Here is a 21,014-nt window from a genome sequence, read left to right as displayed (position 1 = left end):
TGGTCAGTTTTTAATGGATTTAATGCATTTTCAGTGGATCCTCATCAAGTTGTAAAGCTAGAAAATATCACATGAATAGGTCATATCAACCAACCACATAGAGTAGACTATGCAAGGTGTAAATACAGGAAGCCAGACAGTTTTTTATTGAAAGGGGATGCTGGAGCACGGCGTTAGATAATGAGGGTTCAGTCAAGTAACCAAAAAGTAGTTTGATTTGATGAGATGGGCAGAAAAATGGGATTGTTTAGAAATTTGTGATGACTCATTCGTTGGACTTTGTATTTACATCTAGTAGTACAGCATGAGGTCACCACTGAATATGCACTGTTATCCAGGAAGTGACAGTTTTCTAGAAGTTCAAGTCCTTATTTTGTGCGATCTTTAAACCAGCAATAACTGATTTTTTTTTTTTACCATTTGGGAGCAGCAGAAACAAGCAGTAAAGGAGTGACATCATCACCTTATAAGGCTGATATGGCAAACTTGTTACCAAATAGTTGCTTATGCCGTGTTTGTGTCCACCTGACTAATGTAAGCCCAATTTTCACTCTCCTTTTAGCTTCATTTTTGGTCTCCACCAACTCCAATGAAAAACATCTGGCTCTTTAGCTGCTAAATGCTCCACTATGTTTACCAACTAGTTGCTAACTTTGAAAACTATGAGAGTGGTGGGAGTGAACCAAAGCAGTAAAGTTGCACCAACATTCATTTCAAGCTGTAATCAAGAGCCACCTTAACCGTATACGCTATTTGACAGTTGTCTATCATGTGTCTACAGTATATGTCTAACATCACACCTTGAACTGTAAACATCAGGGCAACAGACTTGTGATAAACATGTAAAATTAAGGCACACATTTAGCCTTCAGGTCTTTTGAAAGACCCACCATGGTGGTCTATGTCTTCATCCAGGTCCTGAATTAGGACGCAGATTCAGTGTCTTTCCACTGCCACTTCTTCTTCCACTAGCAAACACAACAGGCTGCAGACCTGGCTGCAGCAGCGACGTGGGAGTAACCACTGAGTGGGATGTTTCTGTGCTCTGCCAGGGTGTGCCAGCACAACACTAATTAGCCCAATATACAGAACACACTGTATACAATCCACTCACTTGTTAAGAACCAGTGCAAGGCAAAACCATTCATTACTCATTGCTGTTGTGTCAGAAATAGAACGTACAGCAGAGTGTGGGGGTGGAAAGGGGTGTGAAAAGGAAGAACAGGGAGGGAAAAAATGTTCCACAGAAATGTGCGAGACTCCTCTACAGAGAAGTCATAATGAGCTCTCCTGCTTCTCCACATGAAGTCTAACTATCTATCCAATGTAATTTATTCATTTCCCTTTTTTTCACAGCATATATCCGCTCCAGGCTTGAATGACACACCTGGAGAATGAGCCACAAAAGGTTACAAACTGATTATTCAATCATTCACTACAAGACAACAAGCCATATGCTCTGCATCTGCCTGCATGACAAGTATGGAAATGTGAGCTGTATAAATATTAACAAGCTGAAATGCACTAAGGTGTGATATCTTGAGATGTGATGGGAAAATGTTTGTATGTGCGTGTATGCTTGTATTACTTGCTTGTATACTTACTTACTTACTTGTGTGTTTGTGAGGGTGTATGTGGTGGGGCTGGAATGGGATAGGGTTGGGCAGAGTAGGGAGGATGAGGTTAGGTAACAGAGGTGGAGTTGGAGTGGTTCTACTGCAGGTGTCCATACAGAAGACGGATCACTGAGATTTGAGCCAGGAGTAATGACTTCCTCCTGCTCAGTCCCGCCTAAAGCTCTCCACAGTCTTCTGAAGGAAAATAGCCATTTCTTAAACTAGCTCCAAGGACAGCCAGACACTTCTCTGCTGCAACACAACTCTCTCTGTTTTCTCTTGCACAGTTCATATGCCTCTTAAAATATGATTCCTCACCTCCTACAACTGACATAAAGTTGGGGGGAGTTTATGTTTTCACCACTCTCTTTTTGTCTGTTTGTGAGGGAGGTATCCCAAAAAAAGAGATTGGTTTAAAATTTGGTGTATAAATCATCCTTGGTCCAAAAAACTGTTGATTATATTTTGATGGCGATGATGTGAATATGGGATTTTTGCCATTATACTGTACATTCTGTTTTTAAGCCAGATTTTTTTATACAGTCACGTGTGGGTGGACAAGTACAAGTTGGCTGCAGAGAGGCATGGCACACACATGCTATTTTATGTGAAATATTAAATAATAAACTAGTATAAACCATTACTTTGGCTGCAGCTTTGCAAGCTGGAGAACTGTGTGATAGACTGTGCATGTAGTCCTTGGAGTCCTTCGAGTCTCCTCTGGCATTTTAGAAAAGCTTAGCTGATAACTCCGCCAAGGGAGAGGGTTTTTGTGCACCGATACAGGTCAGAACTTTCTCGGTATACAATACAACCTTCTGGAGCAAGGATAAAATTGCTGGAATCGATTCACAACTTCAGTGCACACAGCTCAAAAATCATTTAAAAGTGATTATGAAACACTTTACCCCAAAATGAGAACTCTTTCATTTATGTCTCATTCCCATGTTAAATGAAAATACCACCTGGCATCCAGCAATTCACCTTCCCTACAATTCCAGGTTGCACAGAGAAATGTGATTTTTATTATTTTATGCCCTTTTTGGAAGTGTAAACCAAGAAGATGTGTTTACCTCAAGGGCTTGGGAGAAAGCTGTGATGGCAGGTGAACCAGTGATTCAAAACACAAAGAATGGCAAGGGGTTTACAATACGTGCAGTAAGTTAGTCTTGTAGCCCATAGTACATATAGTAGTTTTTGGGTTTTGTTTTCTAGTATCAGTTTAAATCTTTGCATCCTTCTAGAGCCCCAAGCAGTGCATCTCATCTCTGTCCTACAATTTCTTTCTCATAGGTGGTCTGATGGAATATATGCACAGAAAACCCCCTCTGGTCCAAAAGTGTACATGTAAATGTTTGTTAAGGCCTGACCCATTGGAGGTAACAGTAGAAAGGGCAGAGCTCGCAAATGTTGGGCTATTAGAGAAAATCACAGCCTTTGTACAGGAAAACTGCGATGATTGACAGGTGAGTACCTGAAGGGCAATCTTTGGTTGATTGCCACAGGGATTTGGTCTGGCCTCCTGACATCTTCTCTCCCATGGGTAACCTTAATAAAAACACACTTCCTTTTTCACTAGGCACTGAAGTGTTGTTACTCTTGACATTCCTGCCCCTCCTCATAACTACGCTATGCACCATTTTGACTGGGAGGAAACACTCAGCTATTTCTTGACAAGGTGACCTGACCTGCCGTTTGCTCTATGCCTTCACTTCACCTATTAAGTAGAACTAGGCCTAAACTCAACAGTAATCACTGACATTTACATCATGGTTTGATGTGTGGAAAAGGTGGTTACTGTATCTCCATAAAGTGCCACAGTCAAGATATTTGAGCTAGATTCAATTTTATAACATAACACTCAATCCTGAGAGTCATTATCAGTACATATAGTCAATAACAAAAAGTGAGGAAACATAATTGAGCTTAATAACAAAATCTACTGTCCCTATGGATTCATAAAACTACATGTGAAACCCTTGAATTTGGCTCTGGCTGCTGTCCCAGCTGTCTAAATTAATGTGACTTAGTTTTCTCACTTCTCTGGATGAGGGAGTGTGAAGTAAAGATCTTTGTGTTTCCTGGCTTTCTTTTCAGTAAAGCCAATGGACTTAATCATGGCAGCAGGGCCCCTTCCCTGCAGAGCATCAATGACTCGTTACCCATGATAACACGGCAGGACCCCGGCTGACTGAGGAGATGCCTGAATTAAAATCCTGCTTCCATGGAAACAGGCTCAGCAGCTCACAGTGCTGCATCACCTATGAACTCTTGTCTTTCTCTCAGGGCTGTGACAAGTGCTCTGAAGTGGAGCTGGAGATGGAGGGCATGGCAGAAGAAAAGAGAAAGGAACAATAAAGCTGCATTCTTTCACAAAGTGGGTTTAAGTCCACTTTATGAGCCTGCCACATATTCTTCAGTATGAAAAGAGGCGGCTGTTACTTCTGTAGAGGCCCTTTAAATGTTGATGAAAGAGCTTCATGGAGGTATTCAAAGAGAAGGATCTGCGTTGAGTTGATCTTTACTTCTATCTATGGGTAGCACTCAGCAAGTAAGCCCACGTAACACAGAAACCAAACCTTTCCTCCCAAATCACTCCCTCTCCCTTCCTTCCTAGAATAGCCTCAACAGTTACATTTTCCTTCTGCTCTTGATTAAGTATATATAAAATATTCATGGCTATGGAAACGTGTAACAATGACTTTTAGGGAGCCTGGTGAGTGTCTAATGTATTCAGACAATACAAGACATTCAGATGACTGAATCCTTGTGCTATTTCAGAAACCTCACTCGCAGTATTTCAGTCCTCCAAGGCCAAAGTTCCATTGGTAATGGTCACAAGGCGAGCCAAAATAAATGCCTGCTGCTTGTTTTCTTTGTGTGTGTGTGTGTGTGTGTGTGTGTGTCTGTATTCCACAACTCAGGGTCTATCTGTACACCAGAAAATCAATGTATCAAGTGTGAATAACCTGTCAAAAATAAGAGCTATGATACCTCTGAGCTCTGACTCAACTCCAAATATGAAAACCTCTGAGATGTCTGATGGGAACTGTTTCATATATTCTGTTATGAAAAGCTGCTGTATCATCACAGGAGCTGTCCTGATTATTCAGCATAATGTTTAGTTTTCAGGGCAACAGCCCCCGCAGAAAGCCAACAAAGACGCAAAACCACTTAAATGGAATCAGAGAATGTCATTACTGTGGTAAACCATCGTGAAAACCTATAATGTAAATCATCTGAAAACTGGGAAGACAAAGAGGGAACACAGGACTGATGCTGGATAACATCAAATAGCGCAGTTCCTCTTTGTAATCTGAGATCAAAACTAATTGTGATTGACTTACTTTGATTCTCCAGAACGTGGGCTTCCTAGTTCTGAGAATATGTGTGTGTGGGGGGGTGAGTTACTTTGGTAACTCATCGACTAAAACAGCTGCAAAAATTGGGGATTATGACTGATCAAAATACCTTCTTTAAAACTTAAGTAAAAATACTAACAACATCAGAAAGTGTCAGAAAGTGTCAGTGGTTGCAACCATTTAACTATTAGAATAGCTTCCCAGCTAACATTCTAACTGGAAACCAACAGTGGCAATAGAAGATGGTGATAGCTTGATGCACTTTGTAATGTGTACAAGCTTGGATAGTTGTGATGAACCTAAATAACGGATAAACTTTTTTGTTCTAGTTTGAAAAGAGGAAGCACAAAGTCATCAGCTGTGAATCTTCTTCTGCCAGCTGGTCAGCCACAATCGCACTGTTCACTCTACAGAATAGATGAATTGACTTTCGGTGCTCAGTTGAGTTATTGGCAGCATGTTATTATGCATGTTAGCAAGGACATTAACATGTGCACACATGTTAATGTCCTTGCTGGTACTTTGACATGTGAACACGCATGTGGAAATACAAGGATGTGACTATACAGTACATGCAAATTCAGCACAGTATGTATGTCCTGCTTGTCTTTTACATGAAAGAATAGCTTTGGAAGCCTGCCACACAGCACAATGTCCATCACATACAGTCTACATGATTTAACAAAAGTGCTGTAAGAGCATTGGTTTTATGGTTTAGCCACAGCCTGCCATCCTGCCAGCCTCTCCCTCACTAGGCAAAGGCCTGTAAAGGAACCACAGAGCGAACTGACAGCCCACTGGAGGCCTGACAACAACCCACTGGATCCAACCCCGACAAACCTCAACAGCTCTTCTCCCTCTGCCTTCAGCCTCTCTCATCCTCTCTCGATATATATTTTTTGTCTTAGAGTGGGTGAAATATGACAGATCTTTCCTTCACAACGGCTGCTACATATTTCTGCAGATTCATATGTAACCACAGACTTAGCCCATCTGCTTTTTCCGAGGCTTTTTCTCTGGCGGGCTTGTGTGAGAAAAGGCCTGACAAACACAGATGAAAAAGCAGCATTCAGTTTAGTCCTTTTTCCCCACTGAGGCAGCTGTGTTTGAGTTGAGAAAAAAAGAGGAAAAACAACTTGTGGAATGGAACTGTTGTCTTTTTTTGTTGCCATGAGGTAAGTGTGAGTAATTAAAGAAGCTTAAGACGTGCCTCTGTAAATGCACAAAATTCAACTCGATCATAGAAGGAAAAGTAAACAGAGAAAACAATGCTCTCAATGCACACCATATCCTAAATTCTTCTTCATAAAGACTTCATACTGTACTCTTCATATTCCAACGTTTTCCTTGCAGAATTTAACTATGCATTATTTTTCCTCTCATTTGTTGAATAGATGGCTAGTTCAATGATAGGTAACATTAAACATTAAAATTCTACAGTACTTGACCACACACAAATGCATACCTTTACCCAGACTGTAAATGCTAATAATGTTGACAAGTCTCCTATCTGGGTTGCCACAGCAACTCCATATCTCAAAAAGCATAGATGTGTCATGATTGAACCCCAGCTGAGTCTTTAATCGCTGCGCTGAGCCGATCCAGGATTGACAGAGAGACCTCAGACAGGCGGCAGAATAACCAATACTATATGGCTGTTACAGCAACACTATCAGACTGAAGCCTGGATTGTATACGGAGAGTCTGCCGAGTGCCAGTCCAAAACTTTCGTCCATTTAGCCTGTCAGCACTTTCAGCAGGGATAAATGCTGTGCAGTTCCACTCACTTAACTCAGCTTTTCCAGGTCACTCACAAGCCTTTACAGAGTTCAGTCCCTACACCCCCAACTCAGAAAAATAAAAATAAAAAACACCTAAGCCTGCCCCCTCACCCACCCACCCATCAAACCACCCTTTCATCCTCTATTTATGTTCCTGCAATCTCAACTGAGCCTTTTCAAATGCAGCTATAACAGTGTTCTACTGTAGGGCAGGGAGGAAGTAGAGCAGGGAGGAGATATTGGCTGAGCTAAGGTAACACAGGGACACAACTGGTTTTATTCTTTTTTTCCCTCAGCAGATAATTACAATTTTCTCTTCTCTGACCAAATTGCAGTGACTGGTCGATGGTCGGAAATACCCAAACAGCTTAAATAGCCCAGGCAGTGGTGGAAAAATGTCCTTATCTGTGTGCTGGACTGTAGCAGATTTATTCAGTGTTATTTCATTACAACTTTTGAAATGAGCAGAGTTCAAAACTGAGGCAAATTCTGCAATCAACACAGTTTTCACCTTTTTATGTGGCATAAAAGGACAGAACCAATAACTGGCATTACCAAAAAAAATATATAATACATGCTAACAAATACATATACTAAATATACAATCATGTAGGAGTTGGACATTTTAGCTACCCATTATATACTCTTCTAAAAATCACACCAGAAATGATGGCGATATTTCAACAGAAACCAACACCAAAAAGTCAGGGAAGCTCTTCACATAAACCTCTTTTCAGAGCAGCCAGTTTATTGGATTTGAGGAGAGAACTTTTGGCTGGGCTTAGTATGGATAATCACAACTGCCTGCATTTCTATGGGAAACTTAAGTGCATATTAGAATGTATCTTTTCAAACAAGTAATCTAATTATCCTGACAACTACAGTGTATTGGCTCAGTGAAATGCCTTTTAAATCTTACCTCAGCAGCTGGGATGCCTTCAGGTGGACGACATTGGAGCAACACTTCCTGTTCGAGTGACACTTCTTTCCCAAGAGGTTCCTGGTCAAATGTCTTCCTCAAGTCTACAATGAAGAGACAGAAAGACATAGTGTATCAATATTTACCTTTATCTCATTGACCGGTAGATGTGAGCGCTGTTTTGAGAGCTATGTTTAATATTAAATGCTGAGTCAATCAATAATACTATTGGTATACTAACAATAAATCTTCAAAAGAAAAGGCAGGCTAACTCATCAATAATAATTGCCCCTGTGCAAAAGCAATACACAACAATGTGTATTTAAATGTTAGAAACTGTAACTGAGATGTATGCTTTCTTTCTATCTCTCCTTCACCTTCAGCACACAGATAAACTTGCCTGAAGCAGATGGAAGGGAGACAGGGAGAAGGGGATCACTCGCCCTCCAATGAAAAACCAATATTTCTGTGGTGTGAGAGCCCTGATAGAGCAGTGCAGGGCAGGGATACTGGAGCTGACAGGGCAGGATTACTGACGGTGTCATGCTACACTGGAACCTGAAGCCCATTAGACATATATCATCACCTGCTGCACAGACTGAGACAGGAGCATGGGGCATCATACACAACAACAGAGGAGAGGAGATTAATGGGGAGTTACAGTACTACTTGGGAACTTTGGAGTTACTGAAGCATCAAATCTACAATCAAACCTCCAAACTCCACTGATACCATTTCCACAGCCTTTGCAATATTCCTGGCAAACACACTCTTTAGCCTTTTTACTGACACATTTAATCTAAAGCAGAAACCACATCCACCACAGTCTGCTCTAAAGTAGAATGTTTTTCCTATACAGCTATTATACATACATTTGAATTTATTTTTTCAAATGTTTCAACAAGTAATACATTTATATGGTGTATAGGGACATGTACACAAACACAAACTCTCTTCCACAGTCTTTAATCTGCAAGAAGAGAATAAAGAATCTGACATGAACTGAACTCTTGTTGTTCGATGCTATAACTACAAGCTGAGAGGTTATAGCAAACCTTAAAGTCAAGCTCAAACCTTTCAGAGCTGAATTCAAGTTTTAGATGTGAGTATACTGTAGACTGAAAACACCAGTGCGGTGACACAAATTGTATGGCCGAATTTTTACTTCAGGTTGAGAACATAATAAGTCACATAACACGTCTAATGCTCTTGGGTACAATGGTTGTAGAAATGTAATAGGCTACAGTACCCACATCTATCATAGTAAATAACTGTTCTTCAATGTCTGGGGAGATTGAAGTATGTGTATGAATGGATATATAAGGACATATCATTCTCACTATGGTTTCTCGTAGGCATCATCACCTGCAATTAAAAGAGACATCCCTAAAACCTGATCAAGACGGAGGTTCAATTTCCTGATTTCGTCACTTGCTTTGTTTTTGTTCAATAGCTATTACACAAGGAGACATTATACTGAAACAGAGACTGTTCAGCTAACCGTTCCACATCCCTCCCAGGAGAAACTACATCATGTTCTTATTACAGAATACATGATCAGGCTACACCCGGAAGCCCTAAAGAATACCTATAGTAATTTTAAGGTTCATTTTTTATTTGGAAAAATGAACCTTAAAATAACAAATTCAGTGAGAGCCCTTGTCCCAATTCAACCTGAGAGTATGCGTGTCTTCAGGGTAATATGCCATAACTCCACAAATTTCAATGTATTATAAAAGCTGAAAGGGTGAGTGTTGAATTGAAAGCAATTTCCGTAAAAGTCTGGTATGAAATTAAAAGAGGGAATGACTGGAGGGGCATATTCTGGGACATAGTTTTATCAAATTTGATCCAAGGACAAACAGTTTTTCTTAAGTCAGAAAGGAAAGAGAAGGGAAGGAAAGGACAGCGAAAGGAAAACTACGTCTCAAAAGGGTACTGTTGTTTGAAGTTTTAAGAGTCATTCTACTGTTGCCCTGATGTCAGAACTACAACGTAGAGATGGATCCTAGTTCAAATTGCTTCCAAAAGATAAAAGAAGATGCAGTCACAGTATGACAGGTGAGGAGGAGAATCAGGCACACCTTCTCTTACACTGTAACACACTTTTTGATATACAGTACTATATATGCACTAGAGTCAAATTCAATAAATGGAAACTGGAAAGTATGCATGTCTTCACTGGGTACTGGCCTGGCTGCTCAGTGTGCAGTATTTCAGCATTCGATTTGGTGGTTCTGTTTTTAAAAAGGTAAAGTCAATACATTTCACATAAGATTTACAAAAACAGTTACTCACTTTTTTTCCTTTATGAGTCATAGCAGTAGTCAGATTTCATTGACTTTTTACATTTTACACTATACATTCAGGTGTTATGATGACCATAATGCCTAGCAGCCACTTACTGGTGGTAGTGTCCATGGTAAGGTCCATAGCAGTTTCTGGTTTGGCCCAAACATGTTTTACAATAGTGTAGTGTGTGTAGTGTAATATAGTGTGTTTATCATGAGAAGTAAAAACTCTGACTTTAGAGCCACATAACTTCCTTAAAGTCAATGGGAACACAATGTTTACATACATGTAGAGGGTCACAAAATGCTAATTAATATATTTGTGTAGATCGTTACATTTCTGTTTTTGTTGCCAGAAAATCCACACTGTCTTTTTTCCCCCAATTATTTCAGTGTAAAACCAGAACCTGTTACTGCCACAACTACCACCAAGTGGATGCATTATTGAACATAAAAATCACTGAATAGCCTGAATTACACTATATTTATGGCATACTCCAGTGTTTGTGAGTTCATGTGAAATATTCATGCTTTTACTACTCATACTTCTTGTAGCAGATCAACTACAGCTTGTTAAACTAAAATTAAACACCCAGTGCTTGTATTGTTTTTTTCCCCCATCATGGTTTGCAAACCTCTGGCATTACTCTAGATGAAACACAGTAAGTAGCATGCAAGTGATTATTTTGCACTATATATTTTATTGGATGTGTGTTTAAATTATGCTTCCCCTCTGGAGTCTCTCCTGTCCTCTCTTAACCGTGAACGGTACTGTGGGACACTGAAGGGTGGGACCAGTTGAGTCGACATTCCTGTGGGAGTCACATCAGTCCCTCCTCAGCAGAGAAACACTTCCAGCCTCGCTCGCCCTCAGAAGGATACACATATGACAACCATTACCTTAAGTGGATATGTTTGGCTACTTAATGCTAAATTACACCAGCCTTATGCTTCAGAAACAGTTTCTTCCTCGCTTAGTAAATCATTGCGTACTGGTGCAAATCTAGATTAAGAATGACTTACCAAGAGTTTTAATCATTAGTAAAGTCACTAGTAATAAAGTTGAGGTTTTTTACTGATTATGTTGTACTCGTAAAATTACAAGGCCACAAACAAACAAGAAAATCAATTTCCAGCTTTCTCGGCAAACACTACCCTCCGACAATGTTTTGATTTGATTCATTCATTTAATTTGCTTCTGTGCACAAACTTTTATTGCCTCTCTTTGGCAAGCCATCACTGCTTCCCAGATATGAAAGCCAATCAAAACGGTTTTGTTGAGGTCACATGAAGAAAAGACAATAACAGGGAATTTACACATTCTCTCTTCTTCCAACGAGCACACAGAAACGCTGACAATACTTTTAGCCAGACCAGCCTTTTTGCAAGTCTGAAAGCCAGTTCTTCAACACAACAACCTCTTAACTTGCCAGCACTGGCTCTGACTCACCGTCTGATTAAACTGTATATGTTTAGATGATGGGAGAGGAGAGGAAAACAAGCCCAGTTTCCATTAGCCTAACGGGATAGAGTCTGGCTCTGACAAGAAGCCTGCCTGGAGAGAGAGCCCAGTAGAGGAGCTAATCCATTCAGCAGAAGCTAATGGGAGGCGAAGAGGGGTCCATTGTGATTTGAGGGATAGGTTAGTGCTGGAAGGCTGCTCATCATGGGTGATTATAGGAGGTGGAGCAGCGGGAGTGGGCTCAGTGGGAGACTGAGAGGCATGATTCTGATTCACCAGGCTAGCATAACAGAAGCAGTAATGAGAAGAGCTACTGCTGTTTGAAAAAGAGGGAATATACTGAATTTAAGGAGAAACTGTACAGAAAACAGGCGGAAACAGTTAGAGAGACAGCGACATAAAGATGCAGAGAAAGAAAATGAGAATTAGGTGAGATAAAAATTGAGAGGGACAGGTATATGATTGCTAAGTGCCTCTAAATGGACTAGATCAGGTGAAAACCATGGACACTGACTCTGTACTGCGCTACTCTGCTGTACTGTATAGTGAAGATGAAATCATTCTGACAGTAGCACTGAGTTGCCAGCCAAACATTAAGCTCAAGTGATATCGCTATCCAGCCCTATCCAGCAGTGATAACAATATATTTGATGAGAGTACAACACACTGCAAGTGGGTGTTGCATTTTTTGTCTGTTTACCACAAGTCAAAACAGAAACAGCAAAGCTGGGAGGGACATGTCAGTCACAATACCTTGAAATGACTTTAACAGGAGTTGAAAGTGCGGGTTGGGTTATGTAATATGCATTGAGTTGTAGAAGCATTGCCCTGATGTCACAACTATACTCTTACAACTCTGCTTTCCTCGCCGAGTCCTCTGGGGTTTCATTACTTTTCAGATTTTGATTGGCAGATCCTTTGGTGAACAGTTAAAAATGAGCCCAAACTTTAGAAGCAACAGAATGTTTCTCATTACTTGGAAACAATTGTGTTGTGCTTTTCAGAAGGAGGACAAACACACAGGCAGAGAAAAAATGAGGACCACCTACAGGAAAAAGAGGGAATACTGGCATAAACATGTGCCGTAGCCGCTCTACTGTGTATAAACTGCTGCAGCTCTCCTTCTCTTCTGCACTCTTTCTCCAGGTTTATACTGTACACAAGGAAACAGATTCTGAAGGCTTTTTACCAACTCAAGTTCAAAGGGACACTTGAGTCCCATGTTAGTAAAACCTTTTTTTCACTGCTTCTATCTCCAGAATCTATAAATCTGTCATGATACACAAGTTGGTCTGCGAGACGCATTTTCTTGGCAGCCGAGAGATCTTGTTTGGAGAGGAATACAAAGATGAGAGAGAAGATAAAGACTGAGTAATGGGATGAGGAGTGGGATGAGAATACTCACAGGCGATGCGGACATGGGCTTTGCGGCTCTTGGTGGTCCCTGCGGAGCTCCAGGCCACACACTGACACCAGAAGTCCTCCGGCCCAAACAGCTCCTCCACCTGCTGCCGAGTGATCTCTATGCTTGCCTCTCTCACTACCAGGCCTGTGAGGAAAGACAGAAAGGATTGAAAGGGAGGGAGACATTTAGAGAAATCATGGAAGTAGAGAGGACAAGAATACGAATAAGAGATATGGAAAAGAGGAAAAAATGAGGGAAAGGAAATGTGGGAAGGGGAGAAAGTAAAGGAGAATGACAGAAAGTATTAGTACATATCAACAGAGAACATGGACCAAAATAGACCAAAATTAATCAGTTGATATCACATACACTACCTTCATACAATACACACATTGAAATGTGGTATTCTCTCACCTGGAAGGGATCGATGCTAAAGTCAGTACTAGATCCCAACAAACAAATCAGTACAATTAACATCAGTCACATCACATGCTTTGACAATGGGTATATGTGATTGTATATGTGTGTGTCAGTCTGGCACTGCTTTTAGAGCCAAAGCGTTGAGCTGTTTGGGCCTGGGCCCTGTGGGGGAGGATTCTCAGTGTCACGGCTAACACAATCCTGTTTGCTAACTCCTCTGATTACTGCTCTTCTGGGTGCCAGGATCCAAACAAACAAATCATCCCCAAAACAAATGGCTCTACCCACAGCTGCCCCTCTAGAGGAGATTACGCTGCTCCTACAGTGTGTGTACATCTGTATATGTGTATATGTGCGAGCATCCGAATTGAGTGCATGCATATATGTATGGATTATGTTGTGCAAGGGCATTCATTGAAGCTACAGATGCTTGCCATTCAATATCATGCCTTACTCCAGCTCAACCCATCATCCTTTTTTGATTGAATGGGATATTTGTGAGGACATTTGTGGTATCATGAAGTCCTTGTAAAAATTTGAAATTTACTACAGTAAAACCGATTGCATATTTCAGACATTATGAGAAACTAACACTTAAGTATCTGAATCCAACGTAAGCAGGGTTGATACTCAAAGAAGAAAATGATTCTATATGTATTAAGACAGTCTCTATAGTTCCAGTTGGACACTGCTGGCCTCTAGAACAAACTGAATTTCAATATGCATGGATTCATGTTGTAAATACTTTACAGGACACATTGACTCAATAGTGCTGCAACAGTTCTACAGATTTTTCATAAGAACATCCATGCTGTGAATATACCATGCCACCTCATTCCTAAATTTCTACTCTATTAGGTTTAAATATAGGGGTTGTGCAGCCCACTGGAAAAAAAGTTAAGTTGATGCCATTTTCCAGGAACTGTCATGCTCATGTACCTGGTCAGCAATAATGTGAAAGTGGACTGTAACATTCAAGTTATGCCCAGTTGCTACTTGCTACTAAAGAGCCTTTTGTGTGGCTAGGAAACATTCTCTATGCCATTACACCTCCATCACCAGCCTGTACCATTACCACCAGGAAGGATGCATCCACAGATTTATGTTGTTTGTCTGCCCAATTCAGATTTTGTCATCAGTATTACAAACCACTATTTGACAGGCCTGGCAGTCCTGTCCCGTTCTTGTACTGCGATTCTTAAACTGAGTGGTTATGTGCATAGCCTGCTTATAATATGCAATTTTTTACATTTCTTCTCATAAGACTGCTGCTGTCTGGATGTGTCAAAAAGCTTTGAGTCATTGTCCTGTGACTCACTAGTATGAACAATCTGTTTACATGAACAGGGATGTGTATATCTTCTTACTGTTACAGATATGATATGGTTTTGCACATTCTAATGGCTAAAGGTTTATAAAAATGTTTTTATATATAGTTTTCTCCAACATCCCCAACACTCTTTTGCTTAGTGCACATCATTGCCGGTGTCTCTTGACGAAACACAAATTAAAAGGCTGCATAGAGTGCATGCCAATTCAAACAGGGGACAGTTGAGGAATTAATGATGTGGTCATGTTGTCAAAAGGCCAAAAGTACTAAGTACTACTATAGTAGAAAACTGGAGCTTGTCCAAAGGTAGGTGTAATGTTTTAGTTAGACAGCCAACTATTCAACTTGCCTTTTTTAAGCATGGCATGTCCTTCCTCCAGTTTTTGATATTGGAAAACAATTGGGAGAGGAAAGAAGCTTTAGACAACTGCTGATACCACAAAAACAACAACGAGCAAAGATCCTAAAGCTTCTTGTGTTAGGGCTAATCACTAGTTACCAAAAGTGTTGTCAAAGGATGGAATGGTGAAATATTTTTAACATTACTCACAACACCAGAAACTTTCAGCAGCTAATAATGGGAGACATAATTTTCTTTCTCTTCAGTGGATGTGATCTTTGGAGTCTGTCAGATGTACTACACTAGATTACTAAAAGTTGCACTAGACAAGAGCTAGAGCATGTTTTTACCATGTCATAGTAGGGGCAACACAGCTACAGTAATACTAACTATTGTTAGAGTTAAACTTACCTTAATCAAACTTCCTCATTATAGTCCTTAGCTGCCACTGTGTTTTTTTATGCTGACTATATAACTATGCCTCTGTAAAAAAGGCCCCTTGGCAAGCAAATTAAACTATTGTTATAGCTACATACTGTATATCTAACAAGTTACCCTTTGTGTTATTTTTTTTCTTTTTAAGTGAGCTTACCCAAGAGATACCTTGTGTTGCTGATGTGACATCATTCTCATGCACTGCCTTGAAATTGTGTCACAGATTATTGACTAATCGGTGCCCCGATGTTCATTCATTTAGTAACTTAAGCTTTGCCTGAAGTCTAATTAATTACATAGTGATTCACTACCTACTGAACTGGAGATAAAATGGACCAGTTTGAGACATACTGTGAACCTCTGCCAGTAATCGAAATTTAAAAAATCAATAATAATAATAATAATAATAATAATAATAATAATCAGTGTAGTTTAAATTGTGTAAGCTCACTCATACTGTAATCAATTTATTAATAAAATTCTGGCTATAATATGTTGGGCAATTTTGAATACCTTTTACCCTGTTAGGAAAGGACCAAATGATCATTGCTATGTTCCTTTCATTTCCCAAACAGTTTAGTTTACATGCATCCAGTCTTCTCTGTCATGTATATTATTGTGACAAAGACATTGTGACAGGGAAGAGCCCATATCGCAAAGCATACAAATGATTATAACTGCTGTTATAGATATTGCGCCAATTGAAGAGAATCTTTCAGATGACCACAATTTGTACAAAGGTTCAGGATCTATTCTGCAGTTTGAGTACTGTAGGTTTATACAGTAGGTGTCTGAATTTCTGGTTGAATGAAAAATGCAAAGAGACTGGATGGTTAAAATATGAACATGCCATTTTACTTCAGGTTCAGTGCATTCACACACAGCCTCCTTGTTCTGGCACACACACCAAGCACAGTGGCATCCCACACACCAGCTTAGATCTCATGTAAAATTTACACAGTCAGCCGCCCGACAGGCAGACAAACAGCCATGTCTGTTGTGTGCGCATGTGCTTCTGCGTGTATGTCTGTGTCCACATGCATGTGTGAGTCCAACGGTGTGTGTCTCTGGTTGTCTGTACTGTATGCCAATGTGTTTGTCTGAGAGGATGTGTAGTGTTAGTTTGAGAATGTCAAGGATGGATGTGATGGATGTGAGAACATCACAGAGAGTAGCAGAGGGAAAATCAATAGTGAAAACAATAAGTAGATATGAATTCTCTGAGGGTGTAAAACACGCGCCAGAATCAGTTAATTTTTTCTATCTGCACTTCAGACTGTTTCTGGATATGGTTCTATTGTAGTGAATTGCCTGTCTGATGTTGTTAAAATACTTATAAGCCCTCAGCACCGAAAGATACCTTAAAGTGATGATGACGACTAGCTAAGTCTACTGTAAGAGTCATTCATGACTTCATAGCTTTTACTAAAGTAGGATTAAACTCTTCGCGACGTGTTGCACTTGAAACACATCAGAAGGATCACTCTAGCAGAAGAGCAGGGCTCTGAACTGAGCCTGCTGACCTCATCCAGTGACTTCATGTGTTTGCTCAGCTAGCAGCTCTTAGTACACTGTATAACATTACAATGATAACAACAAAACAGATACAGACCTCCACTTAATTTGCAATCAAGAGGGGCAAAGCTAGTGTGGCCAATGTCAGGACCAGCGATTAGCTGGTTACTTCACACCCGTCAATGTGGCCATTAGCGTTAAAAATGATTCTACAATAGGTCCCATTAATAGCTGCCTGAAGTAGGGTGCCTCATTGGCGATGATTCATTATTAATGTGGTCATTAAAGTGAGCTAGCCTAGCTCCTTAGTATTAGCACTGGCTAACATTATTGATCAAACCAGTCAGGCAGAAGAGGAGGCACTAGTCATTGAAGGAGAACTGAAGGAAGAGGGAGGGGGAAAGTACTCTGATTATCTGGCCAGATGAAGAGCACTCCTGTTTGATCTTCTTACTCATATCTCAGAGAGAGTGACAAGCTGTCTCTAGTGTATATTACACTAGATGTGTCTACTTATAATTAAGTTGCTGCTCATTTGCTCAGATCAATATTTCTTTTGCGCACAGCAGACTATATCCTGCCCTCAACACTGGGAGGTAAATGCTAAAGGTGTTTGGGTGACAGCAGGATGAGTATCTAAAGCTAAATCATCACTGTGGAATAGGCCATTTGTGAAAATTGCCCTCACACTTTGTTCCTTCACACCACTTTTTCATTCTTGCCTCCTGCTAAATAACATTTTGTACATGTGAACTGAATCTATGGCTTCTTTTCATGTGTGTCCCCATTATTTCACACAAAACTGGTTTGAGTTCACATCAGAGTGGTTTATGGTCACATGTTCACAAGAATAAAACTCGCCCTACTGCTCCACAGCTGAACTTTAACAACAAAACAACGACTCTTTTACACAGGTGCAACGACAATCCATTCTGCCAACTGTGTAAATAGAACTATTTTCTTTCTTTTTTGTAGTTTCTTTTTGGACAACAAGCACAATATTTTCTCTGCTGTTTTATTGTGTTAACTGGCTGCTGCTTTTAGGATAATTACATGCAATCAAATGGTCTATTATTTTCTACCTGCTCCTTAGAAAACAATAATGTCCAATTAAACCACTTGAGATGGTAATCAATTATGTGCTGTTTGTACTTTTGTGGTTTTTTGTGTGCTACATGTGCTCCACGTGGCCCACTGCCTGTCACATCCAGTAGATTAAAAAGCCTTTGGACAGAACCTATACTTGTGTGAGGTCTCTTGAAAAGCCACAGTGAAGAGCTGCAGGTGAGTTATTTCATGCTGTGAAGAACATTGTGCAGGGAAAGGCCACCAATATATCAAGCCCCATATCGCTGATTACATGGCAAATTCTGATGACACATAAATTGTGCTTTTAGCTGTTTTTATGACGCAAACATTTTAAAGATGATTGTTATTTGCATCATGCAGTGCCTATAAAAAAATGTTCAACCCCTTTGAAAGTGTCCATGTTTTATTGTGTTACAACATTGAAGTAAATTCAGTGTAGCTTTTCTGATACTGATCAACAGAAAAAGACCCTTTCATGTCAAAGTGAAAACAGACCTCTAAAGAGTGACCTAAATTAATTACAAATATAAAATACAAAATATACAAAATAACATACTTGTTATTTTATTCATCCCCTTCAAGTCAGTATTTAGTAGATGCCGTATGCAGTGGACACAGCAAGAACTGTTTGGAGTGTTCCTTTATCTTAATGGTTTAGGTTTGCCACAATAGTGACTCACTAAAAGTTGTAACTTCCAGATACAAGTGTATCACTTTATGGAGATCTGTTTTCACTTTGACATTAAAGGGTTTCAGTCATTAAAGCCACAGTAAATCTATTGTCTTAAAGACAATACAACATGATAACTTCCAAGGGGGGTGAATACTTTTTATTGGCACTGTATTTCTCCCTTAATGAGGCACTTTATGAAACTATTTATTTAAGAAATCAATCGCCCAGCCCTACTGTTGTCAAGCCTTTAAGACCACTACTCTATTTCAAGGGCCAAACACAAGTAATACGCACAAACAATCGGCTACAGTGTTGTTCCTGTGTATGTATATGAAGTGGACAGCACCTTAGTTGTCATACAAGCGTTTCAAACACCTGGCTAAAGATGCAATGGATGCAGTCTGTAGCCTAACTGAACACCAACGTTTGCCATTTTTGACCTCATTCTCTCTCAGTCTCTGGTACTCTCTTAATCTCATTACCTCTCATTTTGTCTTATTTTCATAAGATCATAAGTTCTCGCCAACATAAAAGACAGTGAGACACAGAGACAGGACTAGAAAAAACGAGAAACACAGGGGTAGGGAGAGAGGAGGGTAGAGAGGGAAAGATCCAATTTCTTCAGGCTACACTATCAGTGGTATTGACCAGGCTGGCCAGTTTCTATCTGTGCTCCTTTTCTGTCAATCTGGGGAAATCAGAGAGCAATGGAGTGAGTTGAGAGAGGCTACACACATTCACTGGGCTCTAGTGGTGTTATGTGTGTGTGGAGGGGGGTGCAAGAGCATAAATGAATGAATATTTGTTCAGTAAATAGCCTGTGGATATGGCTGTGTGGAGTGGATGCATGTATGATGTGTGGGTTGTTTTCCATGTTGATGCTTTTAGCACAAAACCTTCTGACACAAAGGCCAAGAGCCACTGCTTCCTTCAACATCTTCTTTGTCATAATCATAACCATGAAACACATCCTCAGATCTGTGTATTCCTCCTGAAGTACACTAGGTCAAAATGAAAAGATATATGGTTGGGATTCGGATTGTTTTTTTCATTATTCCTTTTATATTTGTGCTGGCTGCAACACTCTTTTTGTATCTGTGTATCTGCTTTTGTATCTTGTACCTGTGCTTCAACAATGCTGTGTTTTTCCTTGAAAGGCACTTATATTAAATACCTCAAACACAAAATGCATGAGAATGCTTGCAGGTCCTTGAAGTGTATGTAAGTGTGTGCTTCCGCGCCTAAACATTCACATTTAAGTGAAGGCGCAGCTGTCAGTGTGTCTGTGTGTGACCATGCAGACATGTGTGTGGCAAAACAGTGGGATGAAAAGGGTAAATGCGATGTGATTGGTACCTGTGGGCAATAGAAAGAACTCAATTTCCAATACAGCAGCTGAATGCAGCCAATCAGTGCTGGGCTGGGCTATTGTGTGTAATAGCTCTGGTGCCTTTGGGGGATGAATTCTGTCAAAAACAACCCTGCTGGAGCTTCACTACCCTTACTTCCTCTAGATGCTTACAAACATGTACATAAATACACACTTACACACCCAAAGCCACACACACACACACACACAAGTGGTGGTGCTAGTATGCCAAAAGAAAGGAAAGATGTCTTCACTGAGACACACTAAGTCAAGCTTTTTCTGCAGATAAGGTGATACCACTAGTTGATCAAATAAACTGGCCTGTAAGATTGATAAGCAGACAAACATTGTGTGTATGTTTGTACACACATTTTGTGAGCATATGTGGTCTGTATCTTTTGATCAACCCTTCCTTCTACAAAATATGATTATGCTACTAATTTGCTACCTGATGATTTCTGGCATAGTGTCGAAGTCGGGGTGAAACTTTGGGCATCCATCCAACGTGTTGTTGGGTTTAGGCTACTCAAGCACTTGGCTAGGGAATTGTCTTGGCTTTGGTTAAATATAAAAAAGTTAATGCATCTTGTGTCGTGCTTCAAGTTAATGTTGACTTTTTCAATATTTAACCAGTACAATGATCTTTCACTAATCCTTGACTTACTGCTTTGAGTTTCTGAATCATAACCATAAAACATGAATTATGTTTTAGTTGCCGGGGAACCATTTTGTAGGGAAGACAAAATACACAAAGTATAAATATTGTGCTGTGGCAATGCAGTTTCCAGGTTTGTTCAGGTTTCCTTGTTATATTGATAAAAAAAAATATATATCTGTGCCGCATAATGTCTTCTAAAACAAATTTGAAAATGCAAATTTGTTGTATATGAATCTAAATTTTAGAAAAATCTGTGTCGCATAATGTCCTCTAAAACAAATTTGAAAATGCAAATTTGTTATATATGAATCTAAATTTTAGGAGACAGGGTTGATTTAGATGCACACTT

At 39.9% G+C, this 21,014-nt stretch overlaps 1 protein-coding gene across 5 annotated transcripts in view; it reads right to left on the bottom strand.

Annotated features, from left to right (window-relative positions):
* The window catches only part of unc5cb (unc-5 netrin receptor Cb), a 112,203-nt gene that overhangs the window by 28,273 nt on the left and 62,916 nt on the right, over window positions 1–21,014 (bottom strand). For all 5 annotated transcript variants that reach the window (XM_044173833.1, XM_044173834.1, XM_044173837.1 and 2 more), the window contains exons 3-4: window positions 12,837–12,980; window positions 7,679–7,782 (exon numbers count right to left, since the gene is read on the bottom strand). In XM_044173833.1, coding sequence (XP_044029768.1) covers window positions 7,679–7,782; window positions 12,837–12,980 — 248 coding nt within the window. The remainder of the gene's footprint in view (window positions 1–7,678; window positions 7,783–12,836; window positions 12,981–21,014) is intronic.

The sequence above is a fragment of the Siniperca chuatsi genome, linkage group LG18 (genome assembly GCF_020085105.1).
Source record: "Siniperca chuatsi isolate FFG_IHB_CAS linkage group LG18, ASM2008510v1, whole genome shotgun sequence".
Taxonomy (NCBI): Eukaryota; Metazoa; Chordata; class Actinopteri; order Centrarchiformes; family Sinipercidae; genus Siniperca; species Siniperca chuatsi.
The sequence above is the reverse complement of the archived record's forward strand: the minus strand, read 5'-3'. Positions and strand labels throughout refer to the sequence as shown.